We start from the raw sequence: 14,842 nt of genomic DNA on the forward strand, positions 1-14,842 counted from the left end.
TGTGAGAAAAACCTTATTCATGCCTTTGTTTGTGTTTGTGCATCGGAAATGATGGATACGTGAATACTAACGAGTCTAAGATCTTGTTTGTTTGAGCTACAACTTCTGGAGTTTTTCTGAAAGCTGCTGCTTGCTTTTTGCTTATGAAAAGTTAATAATAGCTTTTAGACGATGCTTTTAACTTTCTAGTGTCAGAAGGCTAAAAAGCTACAAAAATTGAGCCTTTAAGATTTCATATAAACTCAGATTTTTAAAGCTTTTTGCTTTTCAAAAGCTGCGTGAGAAGTTTGCCATTTGTTTGAGCTACTGGATTTTCACGCTAAAAACTATCCAGAAGGTCAAATAAACACAAGCCCTAAGAAAATATTGTGGGGCCCTCCATGGCTTTTAGTCCACCAATAGTCCGGCTTGTAAAAGAAGAAGCCGGCAGCGCTTATTGGGAAGGGGTCTTGGCAAATGTTGAGAAAAATGCAAGGCAATATTCTACAGTTATCTATATTTTTTATGGAGCACTGCAGAATTAGTGGCAAATGAAATTAGAAAAATATTAGAACAATTAGAAATTCTCTAGAAAAAGGGACACTTGTCTCAATACCATGGTCTCACTTGTCTATAAGCAGATTAAGAACATCGGCCTTCAACCATGAGCATAATAGATGTAGGCAAAGGTGGCAGTGCTAGGTAGAAGAGAGTAAGAGAAAAAAGGTGAGCACTAGGCTAGCCACTGAAGAGAGTATTGTATGGTTTTGTGTAGTATTGTTGTATTGTATAAAGTTTTGTTTTTGTAAGTGTTAGTTTTTCACTTAAGTCATATAGTTTCTAATTACCTAGCATACAAGTTGTGATCCATTGAAACTTGTGAGCAGTCATAACACACGGGAATAGGTCCAACTCAACTCATAAACCAGGATGACACACACACCTAATACAAGTAGACACTAGCCTGGTTGGCTAGCTCATGTACAGTGGAACTAGCAACCACAGTTCAAATCCCCACATCAACATCTAAACACGACGCCACGCACTGCCGCAGCCGTGACGACAAGGCTTGAACGTTCGCGCCCGAAGTGTAGAGATGCCCGGCGGTGAGAAGTTGGAGATGTTGAGCGACGGGTTCCCCTCCGTACATACCTCCACGTCACGGTGGAACCTCGGTAGATGCCCGGACCTAACGAGAGACCTCTCTCTTCCTCCCTTTTTTAGAATGGATCACCGCCTTTGTTCTATACGGAACATATTGTCTCCATTGCCCTCAGCCTATCAGTCGGCCCGGGCGCCCAGAGGTGTGGTATGTACTCTTAGAATATATCTTTTGATAGTTTGACGAGCTCTTCATCAATGATACACTTGCTGAATTCGTTGCAAAGTCTCTCATCGGCGTCTTGGTGGGACACTTTTATCCGCTTATCTTTTTTATATCATATTCTTTTTTTGGCAGAGTGGGAGCGCTCGACGAGACCTCTACGACAGAAGAGCTGATATTGTTCCCTAGCAGCGAAATGAATCAAAGTGAGATGAGAGAAGCGAAGGCTAGGTCCATGGTGCTGTTGAGTCCTAGTCATGATCGGTTGATGCCCTTGACCCTACGGCGGCTGCTGTTGTCCATGTCCTCACCCCCACGGTGCACGCCGAGCCATCCTGAATAGGCGTCATTGCGCTTCCAGCTTCTTTCTGAGGGGGTCTACAGGCTACGAGCCTACGACAGGTTTGAAGCCACCCTGAATATATATATTAATATGAAAAGTTGTACATATTTGAATTTACAGCAAGTGGAAGATAGAGTTATTGCAGTAGAGGCTATGTTACATCAATACTGGAACTCCACAAGCATGGATCAGCTTTGTCATCAACATTGCGGGACTTATGAGACCAAAGCTAAAATAAGTCGTCGGCTTTTCCACGAGCCGAAATCAGTAATACTTTTCTATAAAACCATGACATGATGTATGTGCAGCAGGAACTTGTAGAAAAGTAGAAGAGTACATTAACTAGTTGATTCCCACACTTATATGTGGACAACCAAATTTCCTCCTGAAAGCTTGAACCGACCTCTTTTTTCAAGGTACACAGACTAGCGCCCACCACTTGTGACACCAGGCATGTTCACCTATGTTCCAACATAAGCCTGGAGATGTAAACTGTCCATCCAGATTACTGTTTGCCTAAACAGTCGCCTAAACAGTCATTTAGTCCATTTACACACCATTTAAACGCTACACAGTGGTACACTGTTTCCGTTTGATCGATTGTTTTACTGTTTAAACACCCGTTTTGCCTGTTTAAACGCCCGTTTTGCTCGAATAATAGGCTCAACGACAGGTGATCGACTGTTTACCGTTTAGCATTTAGGATAACACCGTCCAAAAGGATCATCAACCATATAGATTGTGGTAGGCTCTGAAGATTGCTTGTAATACACGGAGCACTGAAGATTCTGTGCTAAACAATGAAGACACTGAAGGAGTTTTAACTAGACGGATACTATATATGAAGTTTTATGCTGGAGGCTCAAAGCAGTCGGCTTGAGCATTGCAACTCACTGAGTTTTGTCTAGAGCCCTTGTTTTTGACAGAAATGGATGTATTTGTCTTCTACAACATTGCTTAGGCCCAACCATCAGCACATACCACTAGCAACCTCTTTTCTTACCAAGGTGTCCTGTGCTGTACTGTACTGTACTAATGTCACAAGGTTCTAGCTATTGCTCAGCAGCATACAAGAGGAAAATTGGTAAAGAAATTCAACATATATCATGTAATCGACCACCACACAACTTTTGAGGTAAATATGAGCCCTTAACTCGAACCTTTCCTATACATACACTGTTGCAACATGTAAACATTTAATCCCTTCGGCATAAATAAACATAAACAGGACTAAGGAAACAAAGATTCAGAAGTTGTAATCCATCACTAGCAAGGACAAGAGAAAGGAAGAATTCAAAATAATTATCATTCTGGATAAACAAAAGGTAGGTATCAAAGCATACATATGAATGCCAAAAATAGCAACTCTACATGGATGTCTCAACTCTCATCTGTCTTGCAGTATTTATCTATCAGGTCAAAAGTATGAGAGTGAATACATACAAGCACCAGCAAATATGTCACCTAGTTCGAGTAGTAGCCAAGATGCTAACTTCTCCAGATGGAATTCTTGTTGAATGTTCTAAGTACCCCCCATGAAGCAACACTTTCAATACTTGTTACTCAGTGCTGGTGCCTCTGAGTAACAGGGAACATATGAAGTGAACCCATAGGCATCTCTGACAGTGCGGAGAGCACACACTTCCTTAGTGTCCATATCATAAGATATCAGTTTATGATTCTCAGTAAAGAAGATCATATCAGGATCAGGATGAATGGCGACCACAGTGTAGTCAATTCCAGCCTGGCAACACTTTTCCCCAAACAGGTGCAAGAAGCTCACACGGTGCTTGAGGGCAAATTCTTGTGTATCACCGACCTTAAGAACCCAGATGGACAGTTCATAGTCCAAATCATCGTCCTCACTACCTTCTGAATGGACATCATCAGACCATTCAGAAGCCCTTGGGACTGACCAACAAAATCAGACAGTATACTGCACTCTTCTTTGTGCGTCTGGAAAGGCGCAGGCATGAAACTCCTTGTCTTCCCTTCCACATCTACGGCGATGATGTGATTCCCATCTAAGACCTGACCCTCTCCTACTGAATCACAGACCAGATACAACATGTCGTTGATGACAGTGCTCTTCCTCTCAGGTACTAAGCTGCAGTTCTGATAGCACCATCCTTCACACGGGGCTTGCTTCTCTTCTAGGCTCCAGGCACTTTCACTGTGAGTCCATGCCCCGGTTTCCGACGAATAGGTATGCACCGATGTTACGCCGGTGAACTCCTCGTTCATGAACTGAACCAGGTTGAAGTGCAAGGATACAGCCGGGCTGAAAATCAAATAAGCAGACAATCCGTTGCACGGCGATGATGGAGTCCAGTCCAAGTCAGGCACGGCCAGCCATTGCTTCGTCGCAGGGTTGCACACGATGTAACTAGGTGATGAGTCTAAGCTATAACCACCATGGTCAAGGAGGAGGAGCCCGTGGCTGGTATCCATGAGCCTAATGCCCTCATTGGAGTCAGCAACAGGCAGGTTCCTGAAGAAGGAGAACAAGGGTTCCACGAGGGGCAGTGACCTCCTCGACAGGTCCCCGAATCCCATGCAGCCATGGCGGCGGTGGTGGATTTCGTGGAATAAACCCTCTAGGGTCTGGGGGAGCTTAGAGCGGTGGAGGGGGTTGGAGATGAGATTGCGCCAGGCCCTTGAGACGCACTTGAAGTGGTAGAGGGACCTGAAGGGGACGCGGCAGAGGATCTCCATCAGAAGATCGTCGGGGAGCCCGGCCACCACAAGCACCCTGGGGCTGGGGCAGTCCATGCCGCCGGGAAAGGGGACGGGAAGGTGCCGCAGCAAGCTGCGAGGCGGAGGAGCCGGATCTGTGAGGGGATGCACGCGGGAGGGAACAAGATCTTGGTAGGCAGGGGTAGCGTACCAGCCGTCGGAGATGGCTGGATCAGACGATCAACGGCACCGATCGCCGGAGTAGCAGACCAGCTCCAGGCGAGATTTTCACCGAGTGCGGTGATGCGGGCGTGCAAGATGTTCGGCGGATGGAAGCTGCGGCCAAGGAGGAAGAGGAACCAGAATTGCTTTCATGGGGAATTTGGGAGGAGGAAGAGGAACGGAGAGGCACGAGCCCTGGCACTGGCACCTCTCATGCTTGCCTGGAGTTTTGCAGTTTGCACTCACGCGGGGTTAGCCAGTGGAGACTGGAGTGGAGGCGAGAAGTAGAGAACTCGCGTGCGCGGGACGGGAGGGGAGGGGAGCGCCAAGCTGTTTTTGCGGTTGACTGCTAGCTGCCCTCCGGTGCCGTCGATGCGAGCGCACGTGGGTGGCCCCCACAAGCCGCCGCAAATGACTAGTGTCCACCGCCTTCTCTTCCCTTTCAGCTTCTTCTCTCCTCCCTTTCCTCTTTTCTTTTTCTCCCCTAGATCTGAGCTCAGCGGCGCAACGGCAGTAGCTGCTGGGCGGAGCGGGCGGCGGCGACGGAGCAGAGCAGCAAGGCTAGGCGGCAGCGGCGGCGCGGCCCGGCAAGGTGCGTGGACCGGAGCGGCTAGGCGGAGGCGGCGCGGCAGCTCGCTCCCCGGCATTCGCCCGCGGCGGCTCGCTCCCCGGCGCTCGCATCGACGTCGCCGCCGCCGCGCGCTCCACCGACGTCGCCGCGCGCCGGATCCGCCTCCTCGGGGGTGCGGCAGCCGTGCGCCTCCCTGGGCTGCGCGCTCCCCCGTCGGCGGGGAGGACGACGGGGGCAGCGCGGATCCGCCGCCGCCTCTATAAGTTTTTTTATTTTTTTATCTGAGATTTTTTATTTTTTATGTAAATATTTTTTCTCTTTGAAATTTTTCTCTTGATTTTTTAAAAATTTATTTCGTACAATTTTTTTCAAACTTTTTTTGAATCTTCATCTCTCACCTAATTTTTCCTTGAAAAAAATTTTCTGCTCTCCTATTTCTGCTTGAAAATTTTTTTGGTCTCCAAAATTTTTCTTGTATTTTTTTTCAATTTTTTTGTAATTAGAAAACGACAAAAAAAATTCTATAAATAGAAAAAAACAACGATCGGAATATCGACCGTACGAAAGGGGTTCCTACGGTTAATCGTAAATTAGCGTGCTCCGGAGAGGAGGGGCCCCCTTCCCCAGCACCGTTGATTTTTTTTTTGCCACATTGAGATTTGTGTCTCTGGAGGTTAGTCTTGGTAGAGAGAGAATGATTAGTTCTTGAAGTACAACTGTACAAGTAACCAGGAGATAGAGAGAACCTTGGCCTATTTGAGGAGTAGGTAAATTAGTGCTCACAGTTTTAACTACAGCTCGAACTTGTTCACAAACCAAGTTTTGGTTGTCCACTCAAGTCCTTAAACTCTCCTCTATTCGAATCGGCCCTCCGATGATATGAAACTCCACATGTCCGGATTACATGGCATTATGTTACCAACGCTAAGCAAAATGTCCTCTTGCCCTTATACATTTATAGGAGGAAATTCAGGAGACAAAAAAAAAGGGATGTGTAGGCGTGTGACTCGAGTTTCGCAACCCATCATCTCCACAACCATGAATCATTATAAGCCTAGCATGAAAGCCTTTTTTTTTTCTTTCTTGCTTTCCTAGTACATAAGGGCAAAGGGGACATTTCTCTTATTGTGGATGTTGTGGCTCACACGTGCAACTCAATATCATTTAGGAACCGAATTTGACCAGAGGGAGATCAAGTACCCAAAAAGGACAACTTAAACTCTATGGAGCGAATTGAGCTTTGAATGAAATTTTAGGGTTGCAAAAGATCAGGGAATTGCATGGATCTAAAAGCATTATGCTCTTGGATACCTGTAATGGGCTCCCCCTCGAGCATGGCTACAATATATTTTAGACACGTCACCGAGCTATGTCATGTGCAACTGTACCACTAAGCAATGGGTACTGGATATGCCGAATTCTGACTGGACTCTGCTGCCTCCACATCAACAGAACAACATTCTATATGATTTTTAGACTGGTTGTATCTTGGAACTTTAATTTGGTTCAGTTCACGAATGACAATGATGTGTTCATACCATAACATAGGAGCACATATACTCATGAAAAGTTGGCACCAACCTTATGACGAAAGTGCCTTGACTAGGAAAGACATTGGTCGATCCATGGATCCATTGAACTTCAACCTCATCAACTGTATTTTAAAAAGCTTGACTAAAGTAAACTTTTAAATAGTTAGCTAAGTTGATCTATAAATTCTCACTCCATATTCACCCATAACCAGGACCGTAGAAGAAAGGCAAGTCACGTAAAAAGGATAAGAGTTATAAGAAATGTTTGCATAGTAAGATGAGGAGAATAGTACCATTATTGATGAAATGTTGTATCCGACCAGTGATTTAGTAGAAGATCACAATCTCTTCGATGGAGATCACATGATTTGGTCGATGTGGACAGGAAGGCATGAAAATCATCCTATGCAATTTCATGTGCAAAAAGACAAGTGTAGCGAAGGCATCTGCATTACATCAATATCAATATTGAGGAATCAGACTATTGAGAATAGAAATCCTTACTTTTTGGATATGTGTTGAAGAAAATTTCTCTCACCTGACATTAGCCTCCTCACCACCGTCGCATGAGCCGATGAACATCAATTTACCCATGGGAGAGGGAAAGATTGCAAGATCTAATCACAGTTGTCTACCTTTTGTCCACCTCAAACCTACCTTCACATGAGTGCCTCAAATCAAGCCAAGAGAAGAGGAATCCAGGATAATTCTTGAGGGGCGCGGGGGGGGGGGGGGGGGCTCCATAGGTCGGAGGGGCTAGAGCACCTCTAGACCCACCGCTGGATCCATCTCTGCCTAGTGCCATCTTGGCCATGTCACCTTGGGCCCTCAATCAGTGATGACTCGCTCTTCACCAGTGATGATGCCTCCATATTGTTGCTCCAAGAAACATTCTCCCTATAGTCATCCTCTTCACCGCCCCTTGCAATTTTCATCGCCAATGAGAGTCAAATCTAGAGATATGGTGTAACAGAGGAGTGTCAGGTTTGGCTAGAATGTTTTTGCATCCTCGCCAATTCAAGCCTACCTCCTTTTGTATGCAACCGCTAGATCCAATCATGCTAGAAAGAAGGGATGCTAGATACGCCATCACCTTGGCCTACGACGGTTGTCCCTCTATCAACAACGACTCACCCTCATAAAGTGGCATGGAGGCGGAGCTCTCTTGGGACACCACCATGATGGCTAGAGATGAAGGAAGACGGCCATGAAGGACTCCCCTAGCGGCTCGATTTGGAGGACGGCCACCGGGGATTGGGCCAACGATATTTGGATGGTGGCCGGTGATTGGGACGATGGTTCGGCGGTAGTAGGAGATCGAGCCGATGGCAAAGGATGGATATGGAGGATGAGGATGGGGCTATACGGCGGCTGTGCTGTGGCTTGTTGTATAAAGAGGCAAGGATGGCTAACCCTAGCCGCACAACTTTTATACGCGTGCAAGGATAGCGCCCCCCCCTCCGTATTGGCTGAAGGGTCACAATGGCCTAGGCCCATGGGCCACAATAGCCTAGGTCCAAGTTGGCTCATCTATTCAAATAGAGAAATTTCCCTAGATCCAAATTGGCTAGTCTATTCAAATAGGGAAATTTCCAATGTGTTTTACCATTATGGAGGAATTTATTTTCCCTATGTGTATCATCAATTTCCCTATTGTAACACCCTAAAATTTACTTCTGAAACTATTCATAGTAGTTATACAATTTTTGGAGTCAAAAGGAATTAATTTAGCAATATTTAAAACTCACCTTAAGCTCTAATTTGATTTGTTGCATTCATGCTGGTGCATATTTTATTTTTGTACGATTGTGTTTGAGTTTATGGAGTTCCCAGAAAATTTTCAGCTTTTTCTGAGCCTTTTACCTATTTTCTATGAGTTAATTTTAATTTCTGGACGCCAAAAATATCATTTCCTTTTTCTTTTCTCTTTTCATCTTCTTTATCTTCTCTTCCTGGGCCACCGGCCTGTTCCCCCGTCGCCGGCCTCTTCTTCCTTCTCTTCCCCCGCCGGCCCATTTCCCTCTCCTCCAGCCCAGCTCGCGCTCGCAGCCCAACTCCCGCACCGCAGCCCGCTCAGCGCCCCTGCCCCCCCGGCGCTCGCTGCCAGGCAGGACCCGCCTGTCAGGTCTGCCTTCTTCGCCGAGCCGAGCTCGGGTTCGAGCACGTGCGCGCGCTGCACGCACCCCGAGCCCGACCCGCACGCCGAGGTTGGCCGCTCCCTACTTAAACCATGCGCGGGCACCCCTTGACCCTTTTTCCCAAGTCGCAGACGCCGCCGCCACTCAAACCCTAGCTCGCGCCATCGCCGTTGCTCGAGCTCGGAGTCGCCGCCGCCGTCCCGTCGCTCTGCCGCCGTTCTTCGTCATCTTCGCCGCCCCGAATCTTCGCCGCACGGTATAGGAGCTCGCCAGACCTTCCTTTCCCCCTTTTCCCCCCTCTCGCACTCGCGGAATAGCTCGCCGGAGCGGACCCCGACGGCTCGCTCCGCCACTCGCCGTCGCACGCCTTTGCCGGTCCCCGACTCACCGTGCGGATGCCCTAATCAAGTTCTCCGTCGCGCTCTCCCTCTCCCCGACCAAACCCGAACCAAAAACCCAGTCGGAATCGCGTTTTCGCGATGCGCCGGTGAGCTCGCCGCCGTCGGACCTCGCCGCCGCCAGCCCAATCCCTTTCACCCTAGCCGCCAGATCTAGATCGAACGACTGAGATTAGATCCAATCCCGGGTCAAACACCAGGGTACCGATCAACCAAGCTTCTTTTGCAAAAGAGCCCCTGCATTTTTATGGAATCAACCCGCGGTCCAGTATAGTTCAAAGATATTTGCGAAATAGCCCTGTTATTTATATTTAAACCCCTGATCTTTTCTAATATAGAACCCGCCATCCTAACCCTAGTTTTTGTCACTTTAGGCCTCATGTTTTTATACAAAATTATGTTTTAGCCCCCGGTTTCTTTCTGTTTAGCCCCTTTAAATTGTTTTTCGCACAAATGGGCCCCTGTAACCCCGTTTTTAGCGTATCTTTCTCGTTTTAACTCCGTTTTAAGCGATTCTTGCGCTCACGCGATCATTGTAACATGTACAACAGTTCTGTAATGTCTTTTTGTGCTGTTTATATTGATTGGTGTACTGTTTTCTTATTTTATTCTTTGTGTGCTTGTATGTACCGTTGTGTGATGCGTAGAGAACAAACAGTTCGAGGAGTTTGCTGAAGGTGAAGGCTTTGAAGACTCTGAGCAGCTTCCGGATCCTGTGGAAAGGCAAGTGTCCTTGATGCATACCCGCTTTACCTATATAACATGCCTTTCAATTACACTGTTTATTTATTGCTTGCATTAATTTTGATGGGTTCCTACTAAGGATGACTAGATTCTTTTACCCTCACCTTGTAACCGGGTCACTTAATTAATTATGATGGTAGATGCTACTTAGTTTGCTTAACTACGATGGTATTAAACAACATGAACACTTTTTTATGCTCTATGTTCAACTATGATGATTTAATTACAAGACCATAAATATTAATCGGAACATGGAGCGACCACCCAGGACAACAGTGCAACCACAAGGCTATATGGCTCTGGCTTGGTCAATTAATTAGAAACCTTAGTGTGCGATATGCTTTACCTGAAAAGGGCTGGGGGGTGTCGGTAGTTGGTGTATATACCTGCTCGTTTGGGTTGTGGGCTTAGCTAAGACACGTTACCCTTAAGGGAGCTTTATACACTGTGCTATTCATGTAACCTTGCGAGCAGTCCGCACTAGGGAATCTTTGTAAAGACCTCGTAGTGAATCTCTAGCCACTCACCAAAGAAAGTGTTTAAGGGCTTTGCAAACCCGAGCAACATGGGAAACACGACTTGTGGGTAAAGATGTGCCACCTCTGCAGAGTGTAAAACTAACCGGTTAGCCGTGCTCACGGTCAAGAGCGGACTGGACCCTCACATGATTAAACTATGGAAGATGGACTTAAATTGTGCATTTAATTTATGTTGAGGATATTTTATATTAATCGTGGGATGGTATACACTTATACTTGCTAGTAATTAAGTTGCCTAATAAAATTTGACCAACTAAAATGCTAACTGCTTAAACCCATCAGCCTTTTCACTTATAAAGCCTTGCATGTTTATTATACTATTTTTCTCTTGCTGAGTACGACATGTGCTCACGCTTGTGTTTATTTATTTGCATCTACACTACCCGGACTGCTGCTCAGACGAGAGATTTGAAGATCTTCCTGGAGATTTCGACGAGTTCTAGGCGAGCGTGCTTTCAGTCGACTGCCTGTGGAGACGTCCGTGTTATTTCCGCTGCTAGTACTCGCTTATTTGTCATGTAATAATTATAATACTCTCTTTAAGTTTTGGCACTGTCTTTTGGTATACACTGAGTCGTTACATGTATGTAAACTTTGATCCTGGCGCACATGTAATATATGCATCTGGTTTTGCCTTTGAAACCGGGTGTGACAAAATGGTACCATAGCCGTGTTGACTGTAGGACGTTAGCCTAATTTGAAATGGTCGAAACTAAGGATTTTTTTAGAAGCCACACACTTGATTCTTGCTTAAAAAAAATCTATTCTACTATGCTTATTCTTGCTTCCACCCATCCTTGTTTTATTATTTATTTTATTCTATTCTATTGTATCTCGTTACACTCTTGGCTCTTGCACCTTTTTTTAGTTTTTAGCACCTGAGCCTGTGCCTGCACCTGCACCTGCACCTGCACCGGTACATGAAGACGCCTCTGGAGCTTTATCATCATCATAGAAGCTTTTAGGTTTAAATTCTTTGTAATCGTTAGTTTCGAGCGTCATTTAGGTGTGTGCTTAGTCTAGTAGGGTGCTTGGATGCTTGTGCTTGTGACAAATGTTTGAGTTGGATTGTTTTTTTTATGAGTGCCATGTGTTGTGGAGTGAGGGCCACAACGACATTGGTTCTAGTAATAAAGTGGATTAGTTGGGTTTATTTCTGTCTCCACCATCTTTAATATTGCTTAATCTTAAGTTTTATCCAAGTTTATCTATCTATCTATTCTACAAATCTTGTTAGCACAAAATCTGTTCGCGCAGTTCTCTGATACAGCAGTAGTGTTTTATTTTTATCTCGAGCTACAGAACTCCGATTAATGCAAATTCAGTTGGGTTAGCTCAGAAATTTTGTGGATGATTTTATTTCAAAAATTCAGCACCATAGGATTTATATTCTGGGAGATATGCACGAAACTTTGGAGCTATCAGAATCTGTAAACTCTGCTGACACAGTTGCCTTGTTTATTTTATATCTCGAGCTGTAGAACTCCGTTTGAGGTGATTCCAGTTGGACTAGTTCTGTAATTTGGTAGAGAATGTCTCAGAAAAATTTCATAATTTTTGGATATTCACACAGAGAGCTATATCTGAATTATTGAGACCAACAGAATCTGTCTTAATCTAGAAATCCGTATTGCTTTATCTTTTTAAGATTTTCTCTTGGTGCAATCATCTAAATCAATGTTCCTAACACTCAGATGGTGAATACCGGGTCCGGATCAGGAGTTGATCAGCCCATAGTGCCCCGCTAGAGGAGAAGCGGCAGTTCAGGCAGTGCCCAGCAGCAGAGATAGATGGATCCAGCCATGCAGCAGTTTCTCGAGGCACAGACACAGCTTCTTCAGAACATGGCCAACAACATTGCGGCCGTCAGGCTCAGATTAACTAGAACCAGCAGTAGGCACCACAGCAGCAGCCGCCCAGGGATAAGCACCGGGAGTTCATGAGCCATCGCCCGCCGGTGTTCACTCATGCAGCAGATCCGTTGGAGGCAGAGGATTGGCTGAAGGCTGTGGAGAAGATGCTTACCGTCACCTAGTGCACTGACAGGGAGAGGAGAAGGTTCTGTATGCTTCAGGACGACTTCAGGGGACAGCGTCAGCTTGGTGGGATGCTTATGTCACTGCACATGCTACTCCTGATGCTATCACTTGGCAGGAGTTCACCACCAGCTTCAGGACTCATCACATACCTGCCGGTCTCATGAAGCTGAAGAAGAAGGAGTTCCTTGGTCTCAAGCATGGAGGGATGTCTATGACAGAGTACAGGGACAAGTTCATTGAGTTGTCTCGATATGCTCCTGACGAGGTTGCTGATGATGACAAGAAGCAGGAGCTATTCCTGGATGGATTAGCCGGACCACTTCAGTACCAGCTTATGTCTCACACTTTCCCGTCGTTCCAGAAATTGATAGACAAGGCCATTGGTTTGGAGCATAAGCGCAGAGAGTTGGGAGAGTTGAAGAGGAAGGCCACCACTCCTGGACAGTCTGGGAGTAACACTCGCTCCCGCTTTACTTCACCGCAGGGGACACCACTTCGTCCTGGAGGCCCGAGTGGGAGTGTTGGGCAGCAGCAGCAGCAGCAGTTTCAGCGTTCCGCTCAGCAGTTCCAGCATCCCAGCCAGCAGTTTCAGCGCCCAGTGCAGCAGACTCCACACCCTACGGCCCCAGTTGGCACCCAAGTGAGGACCAGCGCCCCAGGAGGTACTGTTTGCTTCAAGTGTGGAGAGAATGGGCATTATGCAAATGCCTGTCCCAAGAGGAATGCTCCAAACACCCCAGTGCAGAGTCAGCAGATGCAGCAAATGAGGAATGGGAACCAGACTCCACAAGAAAATAAGGGACAACAGAGCTATGCACGTGGCAAGGTGAACCACATGAGCATTGAGACCGCTCAGGAGAACCCACAAGTAGTGCTCGGTATGTTCCTCGTCGACTTAGTCCCCGCATCAGTTTTATTTGATTCTGGAGCGTCTCATTCTTTTATTTCTGCTCAATTTGTGGCTAAGCACAACATGCCCATGCAACCCATGAAACAAAACATGCTAGTTAACTCACCAGGAGGGGAGATGAAGGCTTTATACATGTGTCCTAGTGTTAATATTAAGATCATGGGAGTAGACTTTTGGGCAAGATTGATAGTTTTGGATTCAAAGGACCTTGATGTTATTCTGGGTATGAACTAGTTGGGAAGGCATGATGCGACCATTCAGTGTGCCAAGAGGACAGTTCTTCTTACTAGTTCTAGTGGGGAAAAGATTGAGTTGGTGTGTACTCTCCCATCAGCAGCAGAGGGCTCAGTGCATCAGTTGGATGGTAAATATTTGGAGGATATCAAGGTGGTTTGTGATTATCCAGATGTGTTCCCAGATGAGTTACCAGGTATGCCACCTGACCGAGATGTTGAGTTTGTTATTGATCTATTACCTGGTACTGCTCCTATTTCTAAGCGTCCATATAGAATGTCTAGTGATCAATTACTTGAGCTTAAGAAGCAGATTAAGGATTTATTGGAAAAGGGATTCATTCGTCCTAGTTCATCACCTTGGGGGGCACCGGTTATCTTTGTGGAGAAGAAGGATGGTACTCAGAGGATGTGTGTGGATTATAGATTCCTTAATGATGTTACTATCAAGAATAAGTACCCATTGCCCCGTATTGAGGATTTGTTTGATCAGATGAGAGGCGCTAAGGTGTTCTCCAAGATTGATTTGCATTCTGGTTATCATCAGATGAAGATTAGACTATCAGATATTCCTAAGACTGCATTCACCACTAGGTATGGACTTTATGAGTATACAGTCATGTCTTTTGGATTGACTAATGCACATGCCTACTTTATATACCTGATGAACAAGGTGTTTATGGAGTATTTGGATAAGTTTGTTGTGGTGTTCATCGATGATATCTTGATTTACTCCAAGAATGAGGAGGAGCATGAGGAGCACTTGAGGCTTGTGTTGCAGAAGCTTAGAGAGCATCAGTTGTATGCTAAATTCAGCAAGTGTGATTTCTTGTTGAAGGAGGTCTCTTTCCTTGGACATGTCATCACTGATGGAGGCATTTCGGTTGATCCAGGGAAGGTTAATGATGTATTGAAGTGGGAACCGCCACAGACAGTTAAGGAGATCAGGAGTTTCCTTGGCCTTGTAGGGTATTATCGTCGGTTCATTGAGGGATTTTCTAAGATAGCGAAGCCTCTCACATCACTATTGGAGAAGGATAGAGAATTCAGGTGGACTGATGCATGCCAGGCTAGCTTTGAGGAATTAAAGAAGAGGTTGACTACAGCCCTAGTGCTAGTGATGCCTGATCTGCAGAATAGTTTTGATATCTACTGTGATGCCTCTCGACAGGGTCTTGGTTGTGTTCTTATGCA

At 45.9% G+C, this 14,842-nt stretch overlaps 1 protein-coding gene across 1 annotated transcript; it reads right to left on the reverse strand.

The window, feature by feature from the left end:
- Positions 1-2,889: 2,889 nt before the first annotated feature.
- On the reverse strand, positions 2,890-4,734 carry LOC120687817 (F-box protein At5g07610-like). Its single transcript, XM_039969840.1, has 2 exons — positions 4,534-4,734; positions 2,890-4,455 (listed from the first exon to the last, which is right to left on the reverse strand). Exon 2 carries the CDS (start codon positions 4,416-4,418, stop codon positions 3,426-3,428), a length of 993 nt encoding a protein of 330 aa, XP_039825774.1. The 5' UTR covers positions 4,419-4,455; positions 4,534-4,734; the 3' UTR covers positions 2,890-3,425.
- Between the last annotated feature and the right edge of the window lie 10,108 nt (positions 4,735-14,842).

Source organism: Panicum virgatum, chromosome 9N (genome assembly GCF_016808335.1).
Source record: "Panicum virgatum strain AP13 chromosome 9N, P.virgatum_v5, whole genome shotgun sequence".
Lineage (NCBI taxonomy): Eukaryota > Viridiplantae > Streptophyta > Magnoliopsida > Poales > Poaceae > Panicum > Panicum virgatum.

Coding starts and splice junctions, on each gene's coding strand:
- LOC120687817 (XM_039969840.1), bottom strand. CDS start 4,418: ATGGACTGCCCCAGCCCCAGGGTGCTTGTGGTGGCCGGGCTCCCCGAC.